The 26,474-nt window shown below is 43.7% G+C and overlaps 1 protein-coding gene across 1 annotated transcript in view; it reads left to right on the forward strand.

Moving 5' to 3' along the window:
• Positions 1–26,474, forward strand: part of ANAPC1 (anaphase promoting complex subunit 1) — a 540,434-nt gene that overhangs the window by 245,501 nt on the left and 268,459 nt on the right. The window contains exon 14 of the mRNA XM_029596802.1: positions 11,127–11,218. Within this exon, the coding sequence (XP_029452662.1) occupies positions 11,127–11,218 (92 nt within the window). The remainder of the gene's footprint in view (positions 1–11,126; positions 11,219–26,474) is intronic.

Here is a 26,474-nt window from a genome sequence, read left to right on the forward strand (position 1 = left end):
GTATAACCTTTTTTTTTTTTTTTACTGTTGATCATTCCTCTCCCTGTGCAACCAAGCATCTTTTCTGGCTTTTTTTTGATCCACCTGTTCCTGTTCGTACCCCAGATCAGTCCAGACAAGTGGGTTTATGCATCTCTACCAGCAGATGGAGGCAAAGAACAAAACCTTTGAGGCACTGCTACGTAACCAAGCATGTACCTGCAGTCCTTCAGTATTTCTCTGTCTTCAGTAGATGGTAGAGGTGCAAACCTGCATTCTGGAGTTTGATTAAAAGAAAAAAGGAAGACAGAAGATTCCTGGAAGGCTCTCCGAGGTGTTAGGTTCCTTCGTCAGCCATCCCTTGGGCAGGGTGATCTGCGGATTGGTGACCCCTGAGCTAACTCAGCCCTTATCGGTCAGGGGAGGTGAAAGCTGGGGGTCCTGGTTCCCTTACCTCCTCTGAGTCCTCACCTCCAAAGTCTGCTCCGTCTGCATCCAGAAGCAGGGAAGTAGACTTTTTCTTTGTGCTTTCCTTGTTTGCTGGTTATTTCCTTTATTTGGTGTCTGCCTTTAAAAAAAAAAAACACTGTGAAGGGAGCTGCCCTGGTGCAGATTGGCCAAGCTGCCAGTAGGCAGGGTTGGATGAGTGAGGGTAAAATCTTCCTGATTGCCGGACCGGGTGCTTGCTTAGCATCGGGAATGCGCCACCAGTGGTGTTTAAGTGGCAGGGACTATTTATAGGCCCAACCAGGATCCACACCGATGCCCGCTTAGCATGGGAAAAGTGGCTGCTGCTGCGGTGTGAGAGGAGTTACTCTGTACAACTGTATTGTACAGAGCCTCGACTCCCCTCCCCCACTTTTGCCCATCAATCTAAGCCCTGCTGGTGGCAGGGAAGGGATGGAGGGCTAGGAGGATGATGGGCAGGATCACTCCTCTTCGGATTTGGAGCAGTTTTCAGTGGATCTTGTCCTGCTTCTTCACAAGGCATGAGAGGAGGTGGCAGGATCGAGGCAGTTGCTTCCCAGGAAACCCCTTGTAACTAAAAAGCCTTGGGGGGAGGGGGGTGGGAAGCAGGCAGGATCTGGAGGGATCCTGTATCTCCTTGAGCTGGGACAGTCCACGCCTGAGGACGGGGACACGTTAGATGAGTCGGATGGGCCTGATCAGCGGTGGTGCCAAACAAGGTCCAGGCTGCATCTCAAAAAAGATATAGTTGCGATGGAGATGGTTTTTTTTTATTTTTTTTGGAAATTGTTTTTATTAGTTTTAAATGTATACAACCACACAATAAAACACCATTCTTAACATATAACATGCAAAAACCCTTCCCTGCCCCTCCCCCCAACCCACCCTCTCATGCCATCCCACTCTGATATCCCCAATATACAAAATCCGTTATGATGCCCAGTTACGAAGATCAGAGGAGTAACCAAGTCCATGTGATGTCCAAACAAAAAAGGAGAAAAAGGAGAAAAAAAAGAACTCTCAGCTCCCGATGGGTACCTCCTGGTGTGAGAAAGACGCGGAAACCTCTCATCTCGGAAGCCACGGATCGCCGACGAATCCTATAGTCTGTGTTAAATGCGCCGTGAAACCGGACCAAACTAATGAGACTTTTACCAACCTCTTTGGCATAATATGAGCTACAATCACATGTTCCATAGAACATAATCGGAGCATCTTCGTGAACCAGTATTCATAACTAAGAGATCCTGGAGTCAGCCAATTTGCCAAAATGACTTGTTTCCCCACTAACCCAGCTTTTTTTAAGAATAATCCCTCTGAGGACGTTAAATGCAATTGGTCCACAATATCCTGGCCGAATAGCCATAAATTAGGGTCTAATGGAAGGGTCCTCCTTAGAAAGTAAGAGCAGGCTGCGCATACTTGGCCCCAAAAACGACCAAGTATCACACAGTCCTAAAAACAGTGCGTGTAATCACTCTCTTCGCTGGTGCATTTGGGATATTGCTTAGAGGTAGTGATCCGCAGTTTAAAAGCCCGGAGGGGAGTAATATAAACTTGCCAAAGAAATTTGTAATGAGTCTCACACAATAAAACATTCTCTGCAAGTGTTGGTAATTCTTTAAAGCATTTTTTGAAGTCATTAAAGGTAAGAGCAAATAGGTGCCATTTTGTCCATCTAGAATAACTATGCTCTAAATATAGAAGGTCCCCCATACCCATGAGTTCTTTATAAAAATATGAGTTTCTGACTCTCAGGGGTCTCCGCCAGCTGAGGTTGCAGGGCTCTAATAAAATGAGTTACCTGAAGATAAGCAAAATAATCTGTGTTTGGTAAGGCAAAGCGTTGTTGGAGTGTCTGAAAAGAAAGGGCGGTCCCAGAAACGCTATCATAAAGATCATATACAAAGGTAAGACCTTGAGCATCCCATCGGTTGAAAACCCCTGTCCCCTTCACAGGGGGGAAAAGATCATGCCCCATAATGGTAATAAATGATGTTAGCCTGTGGGAAAGTCCACCCAATTTGCAAAGCATGAACCAAGCCCTGCGACATTTGTGTAAGAAATCTTGCTTTCTGACGTTTTGGGGAAGCAAGTTTGTATCCAGATGTAACAGGGGGTTAAGAGAGGGGACCCCATACCATTCGAGAAGGTACGCACACGGAGTGACCGTTGCCGTAGAGTAGAGCCAGTCCCTCACATGTCGGAGGTTACATGCCAAGTTATAGGCAGCTAGGTCTGGACAGCCCAACCCCCCCTTTTCGAGAGGAGTAGAAATAAGAGCCATATGCGATGGAGATGTTACAGAGAAGGGCAACCAAAATGATAAAGGGGATGGAATAGCTCCCATATGAGGAAAGGCTGAAGAGGTTAGGGCTGTTTAGCTTGGAGAAGAGATGGCTGAGGGGCGATATGATAGAGGTCTTTAAGATCATGAGAGGTCTTCAACGAGTAGATGTGAATCGGTTATTTACACTTTCGAATAATAGAAGGATTAGGGGGCATTCCATGAAGTTAGCAAGTAGCACATTTAAGACTAATTGGAGAAAATTCTTTTTCACTCAACGTACAATAAAGCTCTGGAATTTGTTGCCAGAGGATGTGGTTAGTGCAGTTAGTGTAGCTGGGTTCAAAAAAGGTTTGGATAAGTTCTTGGAGGAGAAGTCCATTAACGGCTATTAATCAAGTTTACTTAGGGAATAGCCACTGCTATTAATTGCATCAATAGCATGAGATCTTCTTAGTGTTTGGGTACTTGCCAGGTTCTTGTGGCCTGGTTTGGCCTCTGTTGGAAACAGGATGCTGGGCTTGATGGACCCTTGGTCTGACTCAGCATGGCAATTTCTTATGTTCTTATGATGTTCCGACTGCTGAGGGCGACTTCCCTTTGGTAGTTCGGTTGTTCTTCAGGAAGGAGTTAGGTCCACTGGTTTCCAAGGTCTTGGAAATATTGGGGATTTAAGGGGTAAACCTGGTCCTAGAGGGACTGCGGGGTCCAATTAAGGTGGTTTTCCTTTATCCAAGAAGGTGAAGAATTTAGTGGATCGGGAGTGGGAGTCTCCCGAAGCAGGCTTGAAGGTAGCCGGAGCTATGGCTAGGCTATTTCCCTTGCTGGTAGGTAAACACAAAGGAATAGGTTCATAAAAATGCCCGACTCAGGCCGAGTTTCGCAGCTCAACAGCTGCTGCCTCAGGGGCTCAAACACTCCGAAATCATGAATAAAATACAGCAGTGTGGTATCATCCAATGAGCAATGATTGTGTATCAGCAATCTAAAACAACCTGGTCCTGGTTATCCGCCGGGACAGCAGTACCTCGCTCGCGCTCTCTCCCTGCTTGTACAGTTGGATAAGGATCTAGGAGGGTGCACCAGCTTATATACCAGCACCCTCAAAAGTTTACTCTGACTCCATCTGCTGGACGGGGGACATAACCCACCGTCTGGACTGATCCTAGTACTACAGGAACGAAAATTAGCAGGTAAGAAGTAATTTTCTTTTCTGGCCCTCCTGCCATGCCAGATAAAACCCCATATCCCCTTTTCCAAACTAAGCAGATCCCTGCGCTTAAAAACTAAAGGTAAGTTCTGAAATAAATAAAACCATTGAGGGAGAAGCACCATTTTAAACAAGTTGATACGACCTCCTAGGGACAGGGGGATTGCCAGGTCTTCAACCGTTCTTGATTGATGGCAATCAATCGAGTGATATTTAAGGAGTAGAGGTTAGACAGGTCAGTTGTAAGCCAGACTCCCAAATATTTTAACTTTCCCTGTGCCCATTGGAGGGGGAAATGACCTTCCCATTTATCCCGACCCATTCGAGGGGCGGCTAAGGCTTCGGACTTATCAGTGTTAAGTTTAAGGCCAGAAAAAGGACCAAAATCTGTGAAAATCTGTAGAAGAGCTGGGAGGGAAGCCATGGGATTAGTTAGGAATACCAATATGTCATCCGCAAAGGCAGCATATTTGAATGCTTCGGTGGTAAAGCGGACACCCCCCCCCCCCCCCCCCCCCCCCCCCCCCCCGCACTGTTCGGGCCTGTTGGAGCGTGAGTAAAAGGGGTTCAAGCTGAAGAAGAAACAGGAGAGGAGACAATGGGCAACCCTGTCGGGTACCCCTACTCACCAGAAAACTTTCCGGTCTTGACCCACTGGCAACAATTACAGCGGACGGAGACTGGTATAGTAAGCAAACAGCAGCCAGAAAAAGTCCCTCAACCCCAGATGTTGAAGGATATGAAAGAGGTAGTCCCATTCGACCCTATCAAATGCTTTTTCAGCATTGAAGCTTACTACTAAGTATGGCTCCCGTGCGTGAGTATAAAGCGCCATAGCCGTCAGAACTTTCCTAATGTTAGTAAAACCATGTCTGTTCCGCACAAAGCCCACCTGTCAGTGATCAATTAAGGAGGGAAGTATGGATGCCAAATGCTCGGCTAAAATCTTGGCCAATAATTTTTTATCTTGATTTAATAATGAGATGGTTCGATCGGCCGTTGGAGACAGGTGATCCTTCCCGGGTTTGGTTATGAGAGTAATATGTGCCGTATTAGTATAAGGAGGGTAGGAGCCGGAGGATATAAAGGTATTAAAGGTGCTAGTGAGGTGGGAAACCAGCAAATCCGTCAATGGCTTATAAAATTCTGCTGTGTATCCATCTGGGCCGGGGGCCTTAAAACTCTTTGCCTGCCGAATGATATGCCGAACGTCTTCCAAAATAGGTTGATTTAAACATTGGTTCTGCGCTGGGGTTAATCGATATAAGTTAAGGGAGGAGAGGAATTGGGTACAGGCCTGGGGATCCCAAGACTCCGATCGATATAGATTTGAATAATAGTTGCGAAATAGTTTCAAAATAGTCGGAGTATCAAACGCCATTCCCCATTGGGATTTCGAATAGCGGGTATATAACGGGAACTCCGTTGTGTTTTAACCAAATTAGACATCAACCTGCACAATTTATTGCCAAATTGAAATAATTTGTATTGATAGTAAATTAAACTTTTTTTTGCCCGCTGATGTAACAAGGTGTGAAAACGGTCTTTGTTAAGTCGGGTATGGGTTTTTGTCAGCACATATTTTGCCAACCGCAACTGAGCACTCAGAGATAACAATTGTTTATCTAACATTTTCTGGCGACGCACTGTATAGGCAATAATGTCCCCTCTCAGAACCGCCTTCGCTGTGTACCAAAAAAGAATAGGATCGGTCAAATGCTCCTTGTTAAGAGTTTGATAGTCTTTCCATTTTTCCCGAAGAAAATCCACAAAACAAACATCATCTGCCAGATAATATGGAAATTTCCAGAGAAAAGCCTGCAGTGAGGAGTGAGATCGTGCTAGTGAGATCCACACCGGGGCATGATCGGAAACCCACCAGATCATCTATGCAAGCTTCTTGCACTTTCGAAAATTGGTGATCGCTGACCAAAATATAATCCAACCTGGACTGAGCAGGGTGTACCCTAGCAACATGGGTGCAGCATCCGCCAGGTATCTATTAACTGTAATGAGCATTCCAAGAAAAGAATACCATTGCCAGAGGCGGTGGCACCTTTAGCAGTTGTGGTTTTATCCCACTGTTGGGTCTCGGACCGAATTGAAATCTCCCCCCACAATAATCGTTTGGTCAACGTAAGGGAGTAGATGAGTATGGATTTCCCGGAAAAAATCCAAGCTAGGGTTATTTGGAGCATATAAGTTACAAAAAACATATGTGCATTGGTAAAGCTCAGTGACTAAAATTAGGTATCTGCCTCGAGGGTCATTAATTTCAGTCCGGACCTTAAGCGGAATATGTTTCCCTATTAAGATCACAACTCCTGCCGATCGGGTAGTAGTGGAGGCAAAATGCACTGCCTCAACCCAGCCTCTGCGCAATTTGGCATGCTCCAGGTCACTTAAGTGGGTCTCCTGTAAGAAAGCTAAATCCACTGACTTTCTCCGCAATGTTGTTAAAATTTGAGAGCGTTTAATGGGAGAGTTAACCCCACATACATTCCATGAAAAAAATCTTACTGTCTTTACTAGCCATGTAGAGTAAGGGCTACACATTATATGGAAAAGATTAGATTATTTTGTCTGAGAGTCCACCCAGCTAGGACCCCCCAAAACCAACTGTTTAGCTCATAACCAATAGACATGACCAAGCCAAAATGCTCGTGAAGTAATAGGCAAAGCACAACCTAAGATCTGGTGTCCTCGTCTCTGTGTAGCCCACATCTCCTTACCTCCCATCCCCCTACCCTCCCCCTCCAGTACCCAACTTTCTCAATCCCCAGCAATATATCTAAGCCCTCAATTAGTAGAGATCACTTATTGTGCATACTGTTCCCCCTCCCCCTCCCACCTGGGTGCCTTATAAAACATATGGTGAGGGCATGTATTGCTTTGGTATTTCCCCCTGAATGGAAAAGGCAAACAAGAAGGAACCACACTACATGCCCAAAAACATAAGGTCTGTGAACTGGATTTATACGTAACTTTCCCTGAAAAGGGAACCATAACTGTCAACTATTCATCCAAACAGCATGAGATGCTGAGCTTCCATGAGCCCCGGGGGACTCAGCAATCAGGTATCTCCAGAGGTATGAGACTGCACACTGCGACTCAGCCAAAGAACAAGTTGAGTTAGGGTGGTTTCCTGAATAAAACACATCGGCCCCAAGTTCCTGGAATAAGGCCATGGCTTCTCAGCCTAGTCTCAGGAGGTATCAGAACTGTTCGGATTCGCCTGCTGCGTTTCCTCTGCATGCCGTGCTGTTTCCGCATTCAAAAATTTTTTGGCTTCATCGGGTGTATTAAACCTGCGGAAGCCCCACTTCGTGGGGACACGCAATCGTGCCGGGTAGGTAATAGTGGCCCTCAGGCCCAGGGCATAAAGTGGTGCACAAAGTGGAGCCATAGTTTTGCATTGGACACTGAGGGAAGCTGAAAAGTCCTGGAAGACAAGGACTTCCTGGTTTTCATATAAGAGGGATGTACCTACTCTCACCGCCCTCAAAATGTCACTTTTGTGCATAAAGTTTAAAAGCTTAGCTATCACCACTCTTGGCCGGGTGGCATCCTCTCTTCTAGGCCCAAGACGGTGCGTGCGTTCCACTCTCAGGGGGCCATGTGCTGCCGGTAGGTCTAATTCGCGAGTTAGCCAGGTCTCTAAAAATGCTGGTAGCTCTCGATCTCCCAGAGACTCCGGCAGGCCATCAAAACGAAGATTGGAACGACGTGACCTGTTTTCCAGGTCATCTAGGTGAGCTTCATGTTTGGCCACTGTTTCTTTAAGAACCTGTATCTCAGCCACATGGTCGCGGTGGCCATCTTGCAGCTCTGAAACCTGTCTCTCAACCTCTTCTTCGCGGGTGTCAAAACCAGCAAAGGTAAGTTTCATCGAGATAAGCTGCAGGTCCGGCCAGTGGGCTTCTTGAACCACCGCCTTAATATCTGCTAGAGCCTCGGCTTGCGGCAGACCCGGATCGCTCAGGTCCTCTTCTGGTCACGGCTCCAGGGGCCGCAGCTTTTCTTTTTCTTTGTCGTGTTTTGCCAAACATGCAGCCATGGCGCGAATCGGGTCTTCTGTGTGTTGTCTGGCAATCAGCGCAGCACCGGAGAGGAAATCAAGTAAATTAATTTGTTTTGGCACTGTAGAAGAGCCCAGGTGGGAGAATGGAGAAGGGGAAGAGACATCCTCACCCTTCACTGCATCACGAGATCTCTTCGAGAAGCTGGCTTTTTATCCTCTGGCAAACAAGGGACTTGTGCTTCGCCCCATCTATATGCCATTTTTTCCAATATTGCCAAACAAAAGGGAGCCCTTGAAGGGCAGGTTGGTGAGATTGGACTTAGAAACAGTATCGGCCGACCAGTTACACAGCCACAGCTGCCATTTAGCCATTATTACGGAAACAGCTCCTCTGGCAGCTTTGCGAACCAGGCCACATCAGTCAAGAAGGAAACCCCCAGTTCTATCCCTGAAACGACTCCGCCAGAGTCTTGCCAAAGATGCAAAGTAGCTCAAACCACCAAGGCACAGCAAGAAGCAATCTGCAAATTCATTGACATGGCCTTAAAGGGTTGCTTAACAATAGCCTCGATCCTCCTATCCTGAGCATCCTTTAGAGTTGCTCCTCCTTCTACCAGGATGGTGTTTTGCTTGGTGACAGAACACACCGATTCATCCATCTTTGGGAAATGCAATTGCTGTCTGGCCTGCAGATCCAAGAGGTATAAATCCACCAAGATGCATCTCCCTTTAAAGGTTGCCCCTGGTGTACTCCATTCAAGGTCAATCAACTCTTGAATAGCCTCCGGAAGGGAAAGAAAACATGAAGCTTTGCGAAGGGTGACCAATATGGGGTCCTTCTACACACCCGAAGAGTCTCAACCAGCCACTCCAAGGGTCTTCAAAGTCTGAGAGATCAGACCTGGCAGCTTATTTCTATGAAAGAAATGGAGTTCTGTGTGGCTTTAAATCTGGGGAAATCTCCCTTTACTCAAGAGGGGAGCAATGCAAATCAGTATCATCTTGATCCACATCAACTCAAACACTGTCAGGATGCGCAGCGCCGTGGCATTTGCCTGTGGTGGCAGACACATGGGAACTTCGAGCATGTGATCCTGATTTAGAAGGTATTGCTGACTCAATATGTCCCTGTAGAAAAGTCTGTAATCCCTGGAAGAATTCCACCCAGGAAAAGGAGGATGGCTGCATACCAGGTCCCATAGACCCAAACCTGTTGTCCTGAGAGCAAGTCTCTCCTGTAAATGAGTCAGCCAGCAGATAAACTGAAGAAGGGAGACATCCTTGTTGTGTTGCCTTTGGCCCTACTCCCCTCAGACTGAAGGGATGGACCATTGTCTGCAAAATCAGGAGGCGGCAAATCTCCTTGAGCAACCAGGCAGTGCTGGCATTGCTTGTAGAAAGCTCCAGCTGTATCGGCATTATATGTGGCATGCAGCACAAATGGCTAAGTGCTTCAACTTCTTTGACGGCGGCACCATGGTTGATATGTATTCAAAACACCCACAGTGGTCAGGTATGCACTTAAATATGTGCACAGTTATGTGCTTAGCAAATTGTGCTGAAATATGCGCATAGAAAATGCACAGGCAGGTATATGCTTAAATACGCGTGCAATTATGTGCTTAAGAAAATGCCCAAAATGTGCTGAAATACATGCACAAAAAACACACAGGTATAGTGCGCAAATCGCATTCAGCGATGCGCTTATCTACGCTCATAATGGGACACAGAATTAGGTGCGCAGGCGCGCACCATCACACACAAAAATGCGTGATGGAACTGCCGTGCAGCCTGGGAAGTAAGTCTGAGAGCAGGGCCTAGCCAAAAGGCTGCTCAACCCGCCATGCCTGAGCTGCCTTCACACCTCATAAAACTCCCCAGAGATGTGAGCGGGAGATGCCAAACTCCAAGGAGAAGGACCCAGGAGGAAGTAGCCTTACTAAATGCTTCCTTTTGTTTTTCTTCTTCTTTTTTTTTTTTTTGTTAAGTAAAAATTTTAACCTGAGCTCAGCCGTCTCTGGCTGAGAGCAGGAACAGGTTCCTGGCTACGGGGTTGGGGAGCGAGCAAACATCTTCACTGCCGAGCTTCTCTTGGCCTGCAACCACTAATTTTATTTAAGTCCATGCCAGAATAAGGCTACCGGACTGAAGGCTCTCAACTGAGGGAGTGACCCAACGGTATCACTTCAGGAGGCAAGAAGTGCTACATAATCGTCTCATCGTTTTTCTGTTTTCTTCTTTCTCTTTCTCTTTATTTATTTATTTATTTATTTTTGGGTGGGCCATGCCGAATAGGGAAATACATGTCCACCATCTGCTGAAGATGAAGAATACTGGTGGGCTGATGATGGGGCAGGACTATATATCTGTGACGTCAGCTTCTTACTCCATCTTCACCTGCTGACTGAGCTGCATAACCCACTGGTGGGGATTGACCTGCCTGAATGCAGAGGTTTATTTAGTATTTTATGAATTGTTTATAGATATCTGTATTATGAATGTTTATTTTGTAAATCTGCCCTGTACAATGGATTTGGAAGTGGCAGAATATAAAATTTAAATAAATAAAGCTGTGGGGTTTGAAATGGGGGAAAGAGGCTCTCACCGTGTAACTTTTTTTTTTTTTACACTTTTAGTGCTTTCGAGCTGCCTCAAGAGGGGGCGGGGGCATGGATGGGGATTGTGACAAGACTTTTGGAATTTCTACTCTTTAGGGGAGGCCTTTGTTTGGTCTGCTCTGGTCCCATTAAGACACTGCCCAGAAGCATCAGAATGCGCGTTGGCATCCTAGTGCTCCCAGAGAAAGTTAGCTGCAACTCCTGAGTTGTAGCTAACTTTCATGAAAATAACTTGGCTTGTGATTTTTCAGGCATGATCTATTTCATTATCATAAAATTGCCTAGTAATGAACTGCTTTGCATGTATTTGCAAGTTATTTGTATGCAAAATAACTTACTACCAATATGTTGTCATTTAAGTTTAAGTAATGTGCAGTATTTAAAGTTCCACATTGTCACTGTGTTAAGGCATTTACTGTGCGGTAAATGCCTTACGCAGCTTAGTAAATTTGCTCCTTGGTGAAGTATGATTAAGGCTTTAATAAATTGCTCTAGAGACCTAATAGCATGGGTTTGTTATGTCATTTGCGTTTTTGTTTGCAGGACGTCCTCCGGGTCCTGAGATGGAATATTGCACTGACCGGGAATCCTATTCTCTGGCTGCCGGCCTTGCTTTAGGAATGGTTTGTCTTGGGGTAAGGTCTTGTGATTTTTCATAAAATTGCACACACTTTTTTTCATAGTTAAAATTTGAAGTGGATAAATGAAGTGAAGAAGGGAAAAAGATACCTTGTCCCAGATTTTTCTGCACAAATAGTGAAATCATACAAAACCACAATCTTCCAATGTCAGAAAGGACTCTTTCTACAGTAACCTGTTAGTGTAATGCCTCATTTCTCTTTCTTGGTATAGTTGTTTATTAAGATGTCTCTGTACTGTTATATTCAGTAATAAAGATTTTTTGTTGCAGTACTTATTGCTTTGGAGACAATTTGAAATGCCAGCTGATTTCAGTTATTTTGTTGGTAATCCTGAAAATCTGCATACATCATTCACTAGCCTGAAAGGGTCATTTAGTGCTCAGCTGTTCTGTTTCAGTTTTCAGTAACTAATTTTACGTTTGGTTACCATGATGCTCCCTTTTTACTACTTGTTTACTTCCTGTTGCCAGTCCAGCACCTCTGTTACTTTGCTGTTGGCAGGCAACCAACTTCCTCTTCACACAGGCCGGTCTATCCACAAGTGGGTTGTGTATGCCAACCAGCAGATGGAGACAGAGATCAAAGGCTCACAGATGGCACTCCTCATATCCAGATAAACCCACAACGAAGTGTGGAATGATGGGCAAACACACTAAAATGAACACAATCCAACAGGTGTGTTGCAAAATCAATTGCAAAGGTCCATGTAAAACAAACCAGAAAAAACAATTTAAACAGAGAGTTCAATAATTCCAAAAAAATTATTGAACTCTTCCTGTTTAAATTGTTTTTTCTGGTTTGTTTTACATGGACCTTTGCAGTTGATTTGAAACACACCTGTGTAGTGCAGACAGCTGCTTAATGCGGAAAAAAGACCATGCTGTACTGCAGGCTGCAGATGATGCCAGGGGAACCTCAAAGGTTGTGCCGGAAGTGATCCGCAGCCAAAGGGGTCATGGCCACCTAAGATTTCATTGCTGCTGGAAGTTCTGGGACTGTGAGTAATGAGATTTTCATCTGTGGGTCTCCCTCTACAGAGAAGGTTCAGATGGCAGGGCAGGAGCTACAGCATATGGATACGTCTCCAGCCCTGATGCTATAGAAGGTTGATTGGAACAAGGAAGTACCCTTTCTCGTCGGGGGCTCCCGGCACTGCCTGGCTCAGGGTCAGAGATGGCATCTCTATCCTGGCTAGAATTTTTCCATGGCTTGCAAACTTTTTGCTGGGAGCAGGGCTACCTCTCTTTCCTTCTCCGAAGACTATCAATTCCTGGGGAAGAAAGAAGAAGCAAGGGGCGTGAGAACCTGGGGGGGGGGGTGGGGGTAGACAATCCCTGGCACTCTGATGATTTCCTAAATGATTTGCAAGATCTCTCTCTCTCCTGGAGAGGCACCTGATGAATTGGAGGAAGGGGAGCTTCCTCCTGAAGTGAAAGCCCATAGAGCTATGTTACACGTATTCCATACGGATGAGTTGTGACCCCTGATTGTGCAGTCTCAATGAAAGTTGCAACTGGATGAGGACTCAGGGTGAGTCCTAATGTAGCATGAAAGGATCCAATTATGGTGAGTTTGAGGAAGTCATCCTGTTTTTCCCCACAGCATGAGGCAATGCAGGAACTGATTGATTTGAAATGGAGCTATCAAGAGGCTAATTTTAAAGGGGATTGTATCCTGTGGATCCTTTGGTGCTGGAGCAATTCCCTTTCCCCAGAGCGGATGCTCCTGGTGTGTTCAGTGACCAAGTAATCCACAATTTTGGTTGAAGGAAGTGCAGCTCTGAAGGAACCACAGGAACGGAGAATTGAAGCTATGCTGAAGCAGGCTTTTGTGGTGTTAGCTATGAATCTGCAGATCTCGGTCTGCTGTTGCATTGTGGCACATTTGGGTTTGCAACTGGCGCATGAGGTCCAGGAAGAGTTTCCGGAGAATGCTCCATCTCTCGAACCTGACTAGCTTTTTTGGTGGATGCTAGATATGATCTGGCTCGCTCAGTGACTAGAGGAGTGGCCTCCATTGTTACAGCCAGATGTTTTCTATGTTTGCAGAAATGATCAACTGATAATATTTCCAAGTCCAATCTGACCAAATTGCCACTCAAGGGATGGCTTCTTTTTGGAAAGGAATTGGGGAAAAAAATGGCCAAAGTGTGGGGGGACTGAAAAGTTCCCCGTATGCCAGAAGACAGAGTTAATCTTCATGGCACTCAGCTTCATTGTGGGGTCATCAGCGAGACGCCAGAAGATTTAGGAAAAATAGGGGAATGTCGGGACAGAGGGACCGGTAACTTCTCTCATAACCAGTCCTTTTGGTACAAGAAGAAGTCCAAGGAGTGCTCTGCAGGAGCTGCCTCTTCCCGTCCTTCATAATGAAGACTTGGGGGTCCACCTGCATTTACCCAGAAATAGGCAGGTGTCTGTCAGTTTTCTATCACAGGTTATCTCAGATTATCTCTGATCAGTCTGTCCTAGAGATAATTCAGCATGGAGATGCCCTAGAGTTCAAGTGACCTGTTTCAGATGCATTTATGGTTTTGCCTTATGTTACGGAAAAGCAAGCGGAAGTTCAGTCGACTCTAGATAGGCTATTTGTGTTGAAATCAGTTGTCCCAGTTCCAAAGGAACGGGAGGGGCATGGCCAGTACTTCATTTATTTCATAGTGCCAGAGAAAGAGGGCTTTCTTCGACCTATCCTAGATCTAAAGGGAGTAAACACAATTTTTAAGTAAATGTGCTTCAGGATGGAGACCTTGCACTTGGTGATCATGGCAGTACAGAAAGGAGAATTCCTCATCTCTCTGGATTTAATGGAGGTGTATCTGCATATTTCCATTCCAGAGAAACACCAAATGTTCTTACTCTTTGCTGTTTTGGGGCATCTTTTTCAGGCACTACCATTTGGGTTGGCCATGGCCACAAGGACTTTCTCCAAGTTCATGGTGGTACTGGTGGTAGCCCTGCTCAGAGAAGGTATTTAGGTGCCCCCATACCTGGAAGACTGGCTGATTCGCACAAAATCATTCCAAGAGAGCAAAATGGTCATCCAAAGGGTGATTCAGTTGTTGCAGGAATTAGGTTGGGTTGTCAACCTATCAAAAAGCAGTTTGCATCCTTTGCAGAACCTTGTGTATCTCGGGGCGCAGTTTGATGCAGAGGCTGGCTGAGTGTTTCTGCTGGAACAACGCATGCTGAAATTAGAGGCTCAGGTTCAGGGGCTTCAAGTGGTAAGAAATCCTTCAGTTTGGAGTTACGTACCTTCAGACTCTGAGTTCCCTGGCTGTGACCTTGGATGTGGTCCCATGGGCATGGGCTTACATTCATCTGATTCAGAAGACTTTATTGTCTCAATGAAGCTCCCTGTCTCATGATTACAAGGTGTGTCTGCCTCTCCTGCAGGAGGTCTTGAGGAGCCTGCTGTGATGGCTGGACTGGTGTCATCTTGAGCACGGGGATGGATTTAATATCCCTTGTCTGAACGATGGTAACTGTAGATGTGAGCCTGAAGAGATGGGAAGCCCATTGTCAGGACCTCAATGCACAGGCGGTTTGGTCCATCACCGTCTGGAAGCAAGGGCAATTCATTTGGCCTTCCTCAAGTTCTTGCCCCAGTTGTTCGAGAAGGCAGTGTGAGTGATGTCAGACAACACCTCAGCGGTAGCATATACTGTATAAACCATCAAGGGAGAACTCTGAGTCCACAAATATCCCTGGAAATGGAGCTACTTCTCCCATGAGCAAAGGAGAATCTTCTTGCTTTGTTGGAATCCCACATAGCAGAAGTAGAAAATGTGCAGGCTGAATATCTTAGCACATTTTGGATCCCAGAGAATCGAGTCTCTTGGGAGCAGCATTCGACCTCATCATTGCATGATGAGATTACCATTCTTGAATCTGATGATGACTGGTACATATAAGGTGCCTCGACTTTTCAGTCGCAGGAGGGGCTCTCAAGCAGCAGGCATAGATGTTCTGATATAGGATTAGCCAGAAGGGAAACCTTGTATGTGTTTTCTTCTTAGCCTATGATAGGCAAGGTCCTTCAAAGAATTGCGAGAAATTCAGGACTAATTCTACTGAGGTTATGGTTTGCGGATCTGTGTCACCTTTTGGCAGGAGTCCTCTACATTTCCCAGAGGTAAGGAACCTTCTGTGTCAGGGCCCAGTGGCTCAAGAGAATCCAGGTCAGTTCTCGCTTATGGTCTGGCCCTTGAGAGGGAGCGTCTCATGAAGTGAGGATATTCTCCAGATGTGATAGCAACTCTGCTGCAAGCCTGGAAGTTGTCTGCTTCTGTCGTATGTGTGTTTATGGAGAATTTTTGAGGATTGGTGTGCCAAGCAACAGTGGTTACCAGGTCCCAAATCACTGTGCTTCACTGCCAGTGATTTGGGATTTTCGTCATGAGGGCCTTGCTAAGAGTTTGGCCTCAAATACCTTGAAGGTTCAGGTGGCGGCTCTTACCTATTATAGGGGATGGATTCAAGGTAGGCTTTTATCATCCCATCCAGATGTAAGCTGAATTTTGTGGGGCATCAAGCACCATCTGTTTGAATTCTGGTTCCCCTTTGGGTCCTTAATTTGGTGCTTTCCATTTTGATACGGGCACAGTTTTTCACTCTTAAAATCCTTTCCTTGCAGTTGCTTACCTTAAAGAATGTTTTTCCTTGTGACCATATATTTGGTGAGGAGAATCTCGGAATTGCAGGCTCTCTCATGTTGTGAGCCATTTCTACAATCACACAGTATAGGTTGCATCTTCATACGGTGCCTTCCTTAGACAAGGAGGGGAATGTGTTGGAATATGTGCTGCTAGGTCCTTTGGTTCTGCTCAAGCATCTGTTGAGTTTCCTTAAGGTGATCAATCGATTTCAAACTACACATCTTCTCTTTGTTTTGTATGACAGTGTATGCAAAGCGGCAGCTGCTTCTAAAGTAATAGTGGCCTGTTGCATTAAGGATATGTAGAGGCAAATGTGCCTTTACCAAAACAGTTCTGAGCACATTCCATGAGAGCACAAGCTACTTTGTGGCTGAAATTTCAATTCTTATCTCAAATTTTTTGATTTGTAGATTGGCGATGTGATTGTTGCATGTTTTTTCGAAGCATTATCGTTTGGATGTTTGAGTGAAGGAAGATGCATCCTTTTGCCTCATCAGTGTTTGAAAAGGGTGTGGGCAGCATCCCGCCTTTTGAGGGTGTAGCTTTTATATATCCCACTTGTGAATGGACTGGCCTGACTGGGTGAAGAGGAAGGTGAAATCACTACTTACCTAATAATTTCCTTTCCTTTAGGACAGTCAGACCGGTCCATACTCCCTCCTTAAGCTGCTTTCTTGTTATGTGCCCTTAGGTTCATGGCAGATAGTCCTGGAAAAAGGGTATAGAGGACATAGCGTGCAAAACCAAAGACATTGGTGATTTTGAAAAGGATTGATACTTTTTCCCACATGGTGACCTTCAGGTTTGGCTGGTTTGGTACCTTTCTATATAAGAGACTTTGTTAAACTGAAGGGGGAATGTCTATACTCTTTAGCATGTTCATAATTAACTTTTACAAGATTTACTGGCAGGCTGACGATAGCACGGAGGTATATGAGGAGTGACATCAGCAAGCCTTTGATCTGTCTCCATCTGCTGGTTATAGTGCATAACCTACTTGTGGATGGACCAGTCTGACTGTCCTAGAAGAAAGGAAATTATCAAGTAAGTAGTAATTTCACCTTGCTTCTGTTGCTGCTTCTGCGTTTCACGCACATCTGGGCACATATATAGACAGTTGATGAAATAAGCCCAATCACTTGTAGTCCATTGGTTGAATTGAGCCATTAAAATCACTTAAATACCTTCAAGATAGATGAGGCATGCTGTAATAATGTTTTATTTCACATCATGTTCTCTCTAGCAATGAGAGAGAGAGAGAGAGAGAGAAAAGGCCTGAGCCACATTCTACTTGGCATTTTCATCTGGCTATCTTGTTTATAAAAGGGTAGAGTTTCAAAATGTAACAATAGTGATTCAATGGGGGAAGGGCATGGATATTGTGTTGCTTTGACACTTCTCTTTCTGATTTCAAACAAGGGTCAGGTTTTTTGCAATACAAAAAATAATTATTGAAAGTTCACTATTGTATTAGCAATTGGAAAGATTCATGCAATCAGAATTGGGAAACTGAACAGAAAGGACCTGCAGGCCCTCATTTCATAAGTTTTCTTTTGCTTGAAGATTTTTTAAGTATCTTTCTAATTGCTAGTAATGCATGCATTTAATGACTTTTTTTCAAAGAGGGAAAAAGAAGAAAATCATATTCAGTTGTGCCTACCCTCTTGTATTTGGGTGCTTTTTCTTTTTTTTTTTTTTTTAGTGCTCCTAGGGTTCTTAGAATTTTGATGGCGGTAAGGATCATAAGGCCTATGTAGTCTGTCTAATTTCATTTCTGCTACATTGACTTAGGCACCTATTGATCTCTGTCTTCCCCTTTACTCCTTTGCATCTAAGGATGCTCCTTGCTTTTCTCTTGCCTTCTTGAATTCTATTACTTATTTGGTCTCTTACCACCTTTTTTGCTGAAGAAATATTTTATGATTTTACCAGAGTCTATCCCCTTGGAGCTTTATACAGTAACAGCTTGTTCTAGAATTTCATGTCCATTGAAAAAGTCTGGCTGCTTTTACATATTGTATTTAATAGTTGATGCTTGTTGAGACTTCACTGGAGATGATTTGTATTTCAGCATGTTGAGGTCACATTGTTTGACTTGCGATCTTTCAGCAACTGTTATTTTGTTGGTAATTCTGAAAGTCTGCATAAATAAGCATTCACTAGACTGAAAAGGGGCATTTAGTGCATTAGTGCATACAGTCTTATAATGGCTTTGAGCAGTCTGTTCATGAGCCAGATGAGGTGTCTGCAGCAAATTAGTGATCTGCCATATATGTCAGTGTGTATGGTCTTGCTTCTTTTTAGCTGGGCAGCTCATAGTCCTTGTTACAGAACAGCTTCATAGCATGTTTTTTCATAATGAGTACTCACAGCACCCTATAGTGGCTTGTACTACAACACAGTGGTCACCAACAGATATATAGAAGCATAGAAATGGCAGCAGAAGAAGACCAATAGGCCCATCCAGTCTGCCCAGCAAGCTTTTACACTTATTTTCTCATACTTATTTGTTACTCCGACCGCTGAGTTCAGGGCCCTTATTGGTAACTTTTTTATTCTAATTTCCTTCCATCCCCATCATTGATGCAGAGAGCAGTGTTGGACCTGCATCAAACTGAAGTATAAGGCTTAATGTTTGAGGGTAGTAACCGTCGTATTGAGCAAGTTACCCCAATGTTTGTATACTCATACTGCTCAGATCAGTGCCTTGTTAGATGTTGTCTGGATGTAAATCCTATTTCTTCATTCCCCCCTGCTGTTGAAGCAGTGAGCTGTGCTGGATATGCATTCAAAGTGAAGTATCAGGCTTAATTTGTTAGGGGTAGTAACCGCCGCAAGCTACTCCCACGCTTATTTGTTTACCTAGACTGTGCAATTCAGTCCTTGTTGGTTGTTGTCTAAATATTTTATTTATTATTTATTTAACAGTTTTTCTATACCGACATTAAAATACACATCATATCGGTTTACATTTTAACAAAATGATGGAAAATACAATAAACAGGGGAGGGGGAAATAGGACAACCGATAAATAGGATATAGGAAGCAAGGAAGAAGCAAACAACAGAATGAAACCAATAAAGAGCGATAAAATAAAATGGAAAAGAGAATTTACAAAAATGCAACAGTATTACATAGTTACGTGATTCAGCAGGTTACTTTGGAACAATGAGGATAACATCGAAGGTCATGGGGAAGGGGCAACATCCTCTTTTCTTCATTCTCCCTGCCGTTAAAGCAGTGAGCTGAGCTAGATATGCTTTCCAAGTGAAGTAACAGGCTTAATTGGTTTGAGGTAGTAACCGCTGCAACAAGCAAGCTACTACCATGTTTATTTGTTTACCCAGACTGTGCTACCTTGTTGGTTGTTGCCTGAATGCAAATCCTCTTTTCCACATTTCCTCTTGCCGTTGAAGCATAGAGTAATGTTGGAGTCGCATTAACCGTGTGAATGTTTATTGAATAAGGGTATTAATCTCCAGGTAGTAGCCGTCATTCCCGCAAGCCACCCCCATACCTCTTCTCTTCATTCCCATCCTCCAAGCTTTATGGATCCGCATTGTTTATCCCACGCCCCTTTGAAATCCTTCACAGTTTTGGTCTTCACAACTTCCTCCGGAAGGGCGTTCCAGGCATCTACCATCCTCTTCGTGAAGAAATACTTCCTGACATTGGTTCTGAGTCTTCCTCCCTGGAGTTTTAAATCATGACCTCTGGTTCTGCTGATTTTTTTCCAACGGAAAAGGTGTCATTGACTTTGGATCATTAAAACCTTTCAAGTATCTGAACATCTGTATCATATCACCCCTGCTCCTCCTTTCCTCCAGGAAATACATATTTAGCATTCTTCTGGCTTTAGCTATCGCCTTGTCACACAGTTTCGCCAACTTCAGATCGTTGGACACTATCACTCCAAGGTCTGTCTCCTGTTCCATGCACATCAGCCCTTCACCCCCCAAGACTCCATTGTTGGGACTCTAATCATATATTAAATATGTAGATAGATGTTTGAGCTATTTGAATGTCTGTCATATCCCTCATGTCTCTGCTGTCCTCTGAGGCATACATATTTAGTTTCTTAAGCCTTATCTCATATGCTTTTTGATGTAAACCTTGCAGCATTTTGATAACTCTTTATCACCTCCACTCTTTATCATTTTGCAGATTTAGCCTCCAGAATTTGACACAATAATCTAGATGGTCTCGCAAAAATCCTGTACACAGGCATTATTCTCTGTGGACAGGCAGGATGATTATCAGCCACAAATATGGGGTGATACCATCATACAATGCTGAGACAGAAAATCTCTCTCGGACAGCCCTAGATTTGTCAATAGTCACCATTATCTGTGCCTAGGATGGCAGACATTTAGGGTCAGCAGGCTGCCTAAGGTTTGCTGCCTGTCAGCTCTGCTGAATCTTATTCAACAAAGAACAGCCCTCTGCTACCCTGTGATAGCCTCTTACAAAAGTTGGGAGGGAGAAAGCTGCCTAAGGGCAGCAAAACCCTAAATTCATCCCTGCTTTCGGAGCTCAGAAAACTCAATATTTTATGAGCATTGCAGTGGGTGTTCTGCTCAGCAACTGCCGCAAAGGTCTCCTCAGTCTTTTTTCTTATGCTTATGTACAAGGATGCATTTTTGTGTGCTTTCCTTCAGCTGCTTGTGAAATAGATGGAATGGGTGTTAGTATTTTTTCAAAACGGAGTTCAAACTAGCCTCAGCTCTCTTTAAAATGGCAAACAGCAAACCCAGCTTCAAAAGATGCCCCTGCTGCTTCTACAAAATGATTTTACCTGATCAAATAACCACTGTTTGCTGCTTAGGCCTGTCACATGATGCACCTAATTGTGCTCCCTGTGCCCAATGTCTTCCAGGGCCAGAAGCTCTAGAATCTTTACACTAAAAGAAGAGATGCAGTGGCTATAACAGGAAAATATGTTGTATCCTGCCACCAGACCAGAAAGGAAATCTGGTGAGGAACAATATGGACTAGCACCAAAACCTGAGACATTTCCCTGATGTAACCTGTACCTTTAATTGATGCATTACCATTTTGTAAGATTAATTCTTTCCCTATCCTTTAATTTTAATAATTCTGTATATTACTTTGCCACCCGTAAAATTGTCATGCCAATAAAGTAATCTGAAAGAATTTTTGTTTATTTAAAAAATGTATTTTCTGCTCTCATACAGATAATGTTTGAGGCGGATTACATACAAAAGCAATACCTGAAATAACAAAGAAATAGGAGAAGCCTCTGGGTCAGCAAAGAGGGAAACCATCACCAAGTGAAGGATCTTTGCCTAAATCAAAAAAGGCGACATCCTCTCATGATTTAGAAAATTTTGGATGCAGGTGTTGTTCCCGTCAAACAAAGAGGAAGAGAAGTTGAGCTGATTGGTACTGAATCATGCAAGAGCCAAGGCAGGCCCTGTTGGCACAGACAATACATTGGCGCACAGGAAGACACATTAAGCACCATCATTCTTCAGCACAGAAATTTCTCCTACATCGACAAGTAAAGGTACTACATCCATGGTCAGTGCTAACAACTTTTGTTGCTGAGAATACAAATGTTGAAGCTAATCAGACAACAATGTTAGTTCATTCTGAACCTACCCCTTCCAAACAATCAATGCTAATTCTAGTTCCAGAATCTGACAGTTGTTCTACTGGGTTTCCTTCTTCCAAACAGGCACTCATCCCTTCATGATACTTGATTTCATCAAAAAATATTTTACTAATATATCAGATTCTCCACCTCCTTCATCCTAGCTAGAACAAATGTGTTCCATTCTGGAGTCCATGGCCCTTAAATCTGAAAATCAATCTATTGGTTCGCCATATCAGACCAGGCAAGAAAAGTTACACACTATAAATCTCATGTTTCACCTTCATCCATAGATAGGACAACTTCAGAAGATCCAAATACAGGATCACAGTCTGTCATATTATTCTGATGCTGAAGGGTCCACCGGTCTCCATCAGACCGCTCTCCACAGCTTTCGAGAAGTACATCTTTGCCAGAGGATATAAAAAATGACAAAGCAATTCAATTTACTTTACTTTTAGTATATCCTAGAGAGGATATATTTGGCATACTTAAAAGATTTTTGAAAGCTTGTTTAAATAGATGGTGTTTTATGGCTTTGTTTGGAGAGAAAGTAAAAGAAATGGTACTTCTTATTAAAGATAACTGCTCCACTCCTTCCCTGTCAGCAGCTACAACTGAGCATCCATTTACAAGTAGGAAAAGGTTATCCAAGGCACTACAGAAGATGTACCAAACCAACTTTTTTCAGCAGACTCACCTGCAACTTCAGTAGACAAGGCCACATAAACCTCTCTACCAAACACAATCAAAATCCAATCCTAGCTTTTGACAACAGTATCAAGAAAGCTTATTGATTAAAGAACCTTCCAGTTGGGGGAAGACTTCAGCCCACTATGTCAGTGTTTCCCAACCAGTGTGCCTTCAGATGTGATCAGGAATGCCATGGAAAAGTAACCATTACTTGATCTGCAGATCCATGCCAACACCTGGACTCTGCTCTCAGCACCTTGCAAAAACAAGACACTAGTGGTGCCTCTTAAACATATTCCTGTTCTCTCCCTATTCCAGAATTATTTTTCCATTTTTGTTTTCCCAGTTCTTGTTCCTTTCTTTTTCTCTGGCTTTGTTCTTTCTCCCTTCTCCTACAATCCCTCATCTCTCTCTTCTTTCTCCTGCCCTCATGATTTTTCCCTCCTCTTCATACTTGATCCTCTCTCTCTCTCCCTCTGTCCCCCCTTTGCTCCTCCCCTGGGATGGCCCAACATCTCCTTCCAATCCTGTCCCTACCCCCAAGCCCCTAGCAGGAGCAGCAGTGCAAAATACTGTGTCAGTATCCTGTGCATTCTTCCTCAAGCATTCATACATTTCTAACCTCTCTCAACATTCTCCACCTTTTGCAGTCTCTCCCTCACCTAAGTATTCACCCCTTCTCTCCTAACCCTCTTTCAGCATTCACCCCTTCTCTTCCCCACCTGTCCATTTCTGGGTGTCATCCTCCTCTGCTGTCATTAGAGTCCCAAGTCCCTTGTGGCACAGGTGTCTAAGACCTGGGCAGTGACTATCCAAGTAAACAGAGCACAGCAGAGAAGAGCCCTGTACTCCAGGAAGAGGTGGGGAGGAGGAGGGGCTGGAGCAGGGAGCAGAGGATCTTCTCTGCTGCTGTGTGGGCTCCCTATTTCTTTCTCTCTCCTCTGGTCTTCCTCAGTGCTGTCTGGTTGCCATGGGGACAAGAGGGTAGGGCTGAAGCAGCAAGCAAAAAATTTGGGTAATTGTCCAATAAAATCCAGCATGAGCCCAGGGAGGAGGAGGATTATACTGAAACTGTCAGCAGGTGCAGCATGAGAAGAACTTTCCCAAGGTACACTGGTTGAGAAGCACTGCTCTAGGGAACATACTCCCTCATCTGGAAATTGTCTGGCTAACCACTCTATACCTCAATGTATACACGCATATGCTATTCATAAAGCTCACAGGAAATTTGTTTCCTCATATCATCAATCATTACCAGTATCATGTTCTCCCTTTCGGCCTCTCCAGGATGTTCACAAAATGCCTCACAGAGGTTGCTACTCATTAGCAGGCTGCCTCCAACTGTCCACAAGGATCCTCCGTCAGCTGAGTATCTGATATTTATTTTTCTGATATCTGGACTCTTAGCCAAAAATGTTTTGTATAACTGCATTGTTGATAGAGAAGCATAATTAGACCTTATCAAGGTTGATTTAATCAGGGAAGTAGGCATTTGGTTGGCTGAAACTGATTAATATTTGACAATTTAAAAATATATGCTGTCAGTTTCTTGAAAATATTGTCTTTAAGACAGAATCTTATAATTGCATTATTGATGGGAGTGTCGGGCCGAATTTGAAAAGCGCTGTATTGTAATAATTATTTGAGACATTAAACATTTTAAAGTAAGGATTTTTTTTTTGAGTCAATTGTAATCACTTTGCAAGATAGGGCCTGGGGGAGGGGAACAACTTGTAATTAGCAACTCAGAAAAGGCTTGAGCACACCAGACGAAGGTGCCCACCCCAGGGCTTGTTCTTCTAATATAGTCCACCTGGAGTAAGAACTGGAAACTAGTTAATCTAGTAAATTAACAATTTCTTAGGTGTTCTCTATCAAATAAATTGATCAAAATGAGGACTATCCAGTGTAACAACTGTGGAGCCTTTATTTTGAGGAAAATCATCTGGAAACTTAGGACTTGCCCCATTTGTTCAGAACTCTCGTCCATGAAAGAGGAATTAGTTCACCTTATAGCTGAATTAGCTGCAATAAAGAAAATATCAGCAACTAACAAGAAATCCACACCCACTCTACAGTATAATTCAGGAATCGTTTCACCATTACCAAGAACTCAAAAGCCCAAGAAAAAGAGGTTTACAATGGACACAGATAGGACAAGACATTTGACCCAAAGACATCCATCCTTCACAAATGTGGAGCCCATATGTGTCGTCCCCCCCCCCCCCCCCCCCCCACACACACACATACTTACAAGTAGCAAACAGAAACCCAGGAACCAAATGGATTACTGTGGGCTCTGGTACAGTAAGACTTGTGATGAAGAGATACACACCTTCTCAAGTGACACACATACAAAGTGCCTTCTTTGTATTACATAATGAGGAAGCTAAAGCGATGGAGATTGAAGAGGTATCTGAAAAGAGAGAAGAAACCCAATGCACGCAAAAATTCTGGAATACAAACAACCATCAGACCAAGTTCATTGTGCTGTGTGATCCAGTCATTAAAGGCATTCATTTGAGAACTCTTTTCAAGGGGACACTATAGGTAAAAGCTTTCTGGGATCATCGGCCAGTAGAAACGCTATTCAAATAGCATGATCAAAGAAGAAAGCAAGGACTCTGAAGTTGATATCATCCATCTGGGAACCAATGACCTTGCTAGAAACTGCATCCAAGCGGTACAGAGAGACTTTCAGTCTCTGGCAAAGCAGATTAGTCACATGGTAAAGACTATTGCCTTTTCAGAAGTCTTACCTGTTCATGGAAAAAGGAAAGAGACTAAGCCATATACATAAATTCAATACATGGCTCAAAACTTAGTGTAAGGAATGAAGTTTTGGATATATAAATAAAAAACGTCTAAATAAATATTGGAGGCTGGGACAATTTATGGAACAGAAAAGGACTCCATGTCAAAGATGGCTTAAATATGTCTGTGGCAGGAAAAAGGATACTAAGGGATAAATTCAAATCTTATGCCATAAGGCATTTAAACTAAAAGACGGGGGTGGTAGAAGGACATTGAAATGTCACCCCCAACAAAAACAAAACCAAATACAAAAACAAAGGAAAAGGGTGAAGGGCATAACAAAAGTCAGCTGAATAAGGCAAAAAACAAGTCCAAGAAAAGCAGTAAATGGAACAAGAGAAACTGGAAAGCTATGACCACAAATGATCGTAGCCTTGGCAGTAAAATCCCAGACCTGCAAACCCTAATGGTGGAGGCGGACTTGGATACTGTTGCTGTTACAGAGACATGGTTCATGGAATTTCATGATTGGGATATGGCCATGCCGAGCTATAACTTGTTAAGGAAGGACAGAAAAAGAGGAGGAGGAGCTCTTTATGTCAAAAACAATATCCAGGCAACTGAACTGCAAGGAATAGGGGGTAGAGAAGAAGCATTATGGACCATCCTAAAAAAAGAAAATAGAGGATTGTGCAGCCATTTTTACTGGAATGGTTTACAGGCCTCCGACTCAAACAGAAGAACTAGACAGAGAGCTGGTTGAAGACATCCAAAAGGTGGGAAGGAAGGGAGATGTGTTGCTTGTTGGAGATTTTAATCTGCCGGATATAGACTGGAGGATTCCTTCTGTAGAATCTAACAGAAGTAGAGAGATAGTGGATGCCCTGCAAGGGGGGCTCTTTTCAAACAAATGGTAATGGAACCAACGAGGGAGGGAGTTATTCTCATTTGAGGGCTGTGCTCAGCCAGAATACAGGAAATGCTAAAGCTGTGGTAGGCCTGATTGACAAACTGAAGAGTAGTAAATCACCTGGACCGGATGGTATACACCCCAGAGTTATGAAGGAACTAAAAAATGAAATTTCAGACCTATTAGTAAAAATTTGTAACTTATCATTAAAATCATCCATTGTACCTGAAGACTGGAGGATAGCAAATGTAACCCCAATATTTAAAAAGGGCTCCAGGGGCGATCCGGGAAACTACAGACCGGTTAGCCTGACTTCAGTGCCAGGAAAAATAGTGGAAAGTGTTCTAAACATCAAAATCACAGAACATATAGAAAGACATGGTTTAATGGAACAAAGTCAGCATGGCTATACCCAGGGCAAGTCTTGCCTCACAAATCTGCTTCACTTTTTTGAAGGAGTTAATAAACATGTGGATAAAGGTGAACCGGTAGATATAGTATACTTGGATTTTCAGAAGGCGTTTGACAAAGTTCCTCATGAGAGGCTTCTAGGAAAAGTAAAAAGTCATGGGATAGGTGGCGATGTTCTTTCGTGGATTGCAAAATGGCTAAAAGACAGGAA

Source organism: Rhinatrema bivittatum, chromosome 3, assembly GCF_901001135.1.
Source record: "Rhinatrema bivittatum chromosome 3, aRhiBiv1.1, whole genome shotgun sequence".
Classification (NCBI taxonomy): domain Eukaryota; kingdom Metazoa; phylum Chordata; class Amphibia; order Gymnophiona; family Rhinatrematidae; genus Rhinatrema; species Rhinatrema bivittatum.